The sequence below is a fragment of the Morone saxatilis genome, unplaced genomic scaffold (assembly GCF_004916995.1).
Source record: "Morone saxatilis isolate NCDOM2014 unplaced genomic scaffold, NCSU_SB_2.0 Contig21, whole genome shotgun sequence".
NCBI classification, from domain to species: domain Eukaryota; kingdom Metazoa; phylum Chordata; class Actinopteri; family Moronidae; genus Morone; species Morone saxatilis.
In genome coordinates, this window is record NW_023339774.1 from 5,000,687 (window position 1) to 5,005,541 (window position 4,855).

The 4,855-nt window shown below is 38.8% G+C and overlaps 1 protein-coding gene across 1 annotated transcript in view; it reads right to left on the reverse strand.

Annotated features, from left to right (window-relative positions):
* The window catches only part of LOC118332276 (ectonucleoside triphosphate diphosphohydrolase 2), a 12,269-nt gene extending 9,974 nt beyond the window's left edge, over positions 1-2,295 (reverse strand). Inside the window, exon 1 of the mRNA XM_035667472.1 lies at positions 1,841-2,295. Within this exon, the coding sequence (XP_035523365.1) occupies positions 1,841-1,945 (105 nt within the window). The 5' untranslated portion in view covers positions 1,946-2,295. The remainder of the gene's footprint in view (positions 1-1,840) is intronic.
* Between the last annotated feature and the right edge of the window lie 2,560 nt (positions 2,296-4,855).

The window sequence follows — 4,855 nt, forward strand, 5'->3', positions numbered from 1 at the left end:
CACACACACAGAGAGAGAGACATAAATCCACATGCAGAAATAGATACATGCACATGCTCATGCTTCCACACTCAGGCATTTGCGAGCAGACAACTTCTCACATCAGTACAGTAACAGGTGAACAGTAAGATCATGTGAAAGTGTGTGCCCTGATATTTCTCATAATATTTTCTCATTACTGCTGTGCAGTCAGTTGTAAGGACTCGCTCCAACACTGGCCAAAAACACAGAGGAGCTCTAATGATCTGCCTTGTCCTTTCATTTAATACACTATGGGAACTGTTGCAAGAAAAAGCCTTTTGTGTCCTTTTTTGTGACTGTTCGACAGCATTGTTATTGAGTGAAAGGGTGGCCGTATTATGATGAAAAAGGAACCATGGGATATTTAGCCGGTAACACAAAAATGAGGGAGCTGAGGAAACAGGAGCTGGAGTTGATCTGTGCAACAATCCTGCTCTGAATGCCAAAACAGCAATGCACTACAGTTTGTCTTTCAAGTTTCTTGGTTCATGGTTTTTTGGTTTTTGCAATTATTAGACAGCAGAGCCTGTTATTTATTTATTTATTTGGGTGACTATTAAACCTGGATTTCCATTCTGAAAGAAGGGCAGTCTCTTCATCAGGTTTCTCCACAGTTTAAGTTTTTCATTACAATGAGGTAACTACAGTTTATCAGCATTTCAGCCCTGAGGTCACCTGAGTGCAAATGTATCACAATGTCACTTTCATGATAGGCAAACAACATACTAAACTAAGAAACAGACAAAGGGAGCCTTTTAATTTTGGGGTTTTCACAGGCAACAAATTCTGTTTGTTTGATGGTTTGAAAATGAAAAGTCCAGTTCACATTTAATTTCATACGGGTTCTTGTGAATGAGGTCACACTTACATGTTGATGTATAATCATGAAATGGTGATGAAACAATAACCATGTGTTACCTGGACATCTGTAAGACTTTCAGCCCAGTTTTTACAGCTTTATGTCTTTCGACTTGCAAATAATCAAATCAGAGCTTACAAGACAGGTGATGGGTTTCCCAAAATTGAAGTGTTCATTAATGTGACTTTTCACATGTGAACCCCTGTAGATAGCATAGAGTCTGCTTGGGTTAATAATTTATTACATTCCATTTATTGTCATATTATATATTCAGCCCCTAACCTCTTGCGCATTCAGTCAGCCGGAAGACATAGAAGACATTTATGAACCTTTATGAAGTGGACGATGTCCTTTCACAGAAAAACATTATGTTATCCAGTAAAATACATTTAAGGGATCTCAAAGACAATGTTGTGTTTAACAAATGTTCCTATCTACAGCTAGTGTTTGGTTCGTCAGTTGTTGGCTGCTGTAGAAACATGGCGGTTCAACATGGCGGTTCAACATGGCGAACTACATGGAAGGCGGGTGTTTGTTGACAAAAAAAAAGCTCATTCTAAAGTAAGGAAAACACAACAATCCTTATTTTCCACGTGATTATGCACTAATGAAAACATACCTATTAATTAATATAATCAATTTCTACCAATAGATCCACCCTGGACTTTTAATATTGTCATTCCTGGACTTCCATAGAGTTAACGTCCAAAAGCTGAGCAGAGACAATCAAACTAACTGTGAGGATGCTATTGTTAAACTTCATGGAGAAAAGCAAATAAAGAATAAACTACATTCAAGTATGTCCCAGTCCCATAATCCTCTCCTACACACATACATAATTCTGTATAACACCTTGTTGCTGCCAGTGTGCACCCTGCAGAGCAGAGCTTCGGTTACACCATCTCGACCACTTAACACGCTTATCCAAAAATACCCCCCGACGCATGGAACCGACCCTACCATGAACCCCGGTGCCTCCCGGACGTCTTCCGTGGGGATCGTCAGGAGCAGGATCGCAACAAGTCCAAACACCAACAGCGCGATGGGGACGACAGGATGAGCCATGAAGTGAACGTGAGAAGTGCAGCTCTGCTCTGTGCCCGCTGGAAATGTGAGCGTTGACTTAATAGCGGCCAAGTGAGAGAAGCGGCTGATGGCTTCCCGCTGGCCGGGCGTTATCACAGCCCGACTGTGGCTTCACGCTTCACCTGCTGCTGCCTGCCTGCCTCCTGTCAACTGTTTTACATTTCACTTGAGCCTGCAGAGCCTGACCCTGATTTATGTCCCCGCAGCCAAGTCCTCCTCCATGTGCTTCAAAAGGTTCCTCCTCGGACCAGTGAATGGAAGCAGCACCAAGGCTACTGGTGCCATGGAGGGAAAAATGTTTTATTATGGCCAGAGCTGGTTGGAGGAACTGCTGCCCATTCACATTCAGTGGTTATTTAGGTTGGATTTGAAGTATTATCTCCACCTATGACATTATATAAGAGTGAGAAGGGAAATCACGTGATTCATAATTATTCAGTCATCAATGGTAAAACAAGGGGTGGCCAAGATGGCAGAGGCCCAGATTGTAGACTGAAGGGATTCAGAGCTGGATGTTGTTTTTGTCCAGTATTTGCATGTGAATGGGTGCAGCTTGAAACCTGACTTGCAAATGTCATCCTCATTTCAATTCCTGAGTAAAGCATGGAAGTGAAGTTTCCACTGAAGGCCTATACTTTCTTTGTACATGTACTTTTTTTAAAGTCTATTTTTGCTGAAATCCTGTTCTGACTGCGGCTAAATTTAGCAGAATGTATAATGAGTTATTTTGAAGGAGCATTGCACAGTGCTATTCTTCATGTTGTCTCTAATTATAATTTTTGTACAATAGATGTATCAAAAAACACACATACTGTTAATGTAACAATATTCCATCTAAGTTTCTATATCTTACGGAAAACCTGAGATGTAAAATAGCTCAAGCTCTTTAATACATTTTAGTCCAGCGTATAATAATCCTTAACAGACATATAAATGTTTGATATCTTTCCACTGTTGACTTTCCCATGTTAGTACAGTGAAATACAGTGAACAAGCAGATGCCAATAAAAGTGGACCTACATGTAAAATCCACAGTGACTGTAGAGCACAGAGGAGGACGACAAGAGCAAAAAAACATGTTAAGAATTAAAGACCTAAAAGAAGAAGCTGTGTCATAGATGGTTGCTATAAATTAACAAGATACATTACAATACTAAATTGTAATTAAAACCATTCGTAATAAAACAACTTAAGTAATCTAAACTCAAGATCAAGTTACTATTGCTCTGGAGCTTTCAACTATAACACACAGTCATTGAACTGTAGTTGTACAGACATTTTTTAAAGAGGTACTCCAGTTATTTTATATTATTTTATAATTATAGTTATATTATTTAGTATTGCACTTCAATACAGTTTGGAGACTTAAGGAGATAAAAGCAGCATAGGCTAAAATATTCTGACTTTTAGTCTCAAGATAGGGCCTATCTCCAAAACACCTGAATGAATGAATTGTATTTAGCTGCTTTGGTTTCAGGACCCTGGAATGATGCATGCTGGTTGATGGCTTGCTGACAGTGTCACTCTATACTTGTTAGATTGTATGGAAGGGAAAATAACCAATATAGCTGGATGTATCCAACATGATTCATGTGTGGCTGAACTAAATGCTAACATCAGCATGCTAACATGTTCACAATAACAATGTTAACATGATGTTTATCAGGAAACAATGTGTACTATGTTGACCATCTTCAACTTGTTAGCATGCTTACATTTGCTCATAAGCTGCTGTTAAGCTACTGTGACAGGTCAAAATGTCTGCTGTGAAAAAGGCCTATACTGTTGTCTGTAAAAAAGTTCTAGCTGCCTTTGTTCTTCCTAAGAGAGATATTTTAAGGCCTGAGCCAGTCTTTGGTTTGTTGTCTTTGGGCTACTGTAGAAACATGGTGTAAAAAATATTATACTACTATTTCTGCCAATAGATCCTCCTTACAGTTTTCCAGTTACACACTGGACCTTTAGCGGCCCTCAGGACTACAGACCGGTGGCAGAATATATACTGAAGAGAACAGAATGGTAGTTTACTGATTTGGTCTGCAATGCTTTATAAGCGACAAAGTGACACCAGCCTTAGCCAAATATGAATTCTGATTTTATATGTCATTTCTAATCGGTTTCACAGCATTTTACTGACACATATTCGTTAGTCATATTTCCAATGTTTACAAGCTGCAAGAAAAGTGTTGCCTGCAAAGCTAAATACTCTGGCACGGCAACGTGTGTCAACCTTATTTTCCTTTTTCTGTTTGTATATTTCTCATACTGAAGTACAAAGAAACAAACAATAAATAAATAAGATCATGAAAAAAACTCATTGTGAAGTTACTAATTAGGGGAAGTGACTTCTGGGACCTTGGTGCATTAACCAGAAGTTTAGCTATATAGATAAAGCTAGTAGTATAATGTCGATAAATCACACGTTATTTCTGCCTTGCCTTGAAGCAATGTCCCCATTTCCAGGTAGAGATAAATGTACACAACACACCCTGCGACAAATATGATATTGTGCAAATTAAATTGATTTTCCCCAAGAGAGTCTTTAAACGCAATGTTTTGAACCTGGCTGGCATCATATTTGATCATGCCGATTCTAGGTCTGTGATGCAAAACATGTTGCAATGGTTACTGCTACTGTAATGTTTTGGCCTGTGTATCAGTGTAAGCTTGTGAATGTAAACTTGAGCTAAATATATTTATGTTAATATTATGTGCATACATAGTAACATATTGATCTGCCTTTTCAAAGGTTTTCTGATTTTAGAATATTTTTTTTCCCACCTTGGACACCAAATTACATCAAAGTACTTTCTTTGGTTGAAAGATGGAGCTCCAAATCCATGTCTGTGACTTTCTTTATGGTACCACACCTCCTGCCAAAAGGATCAG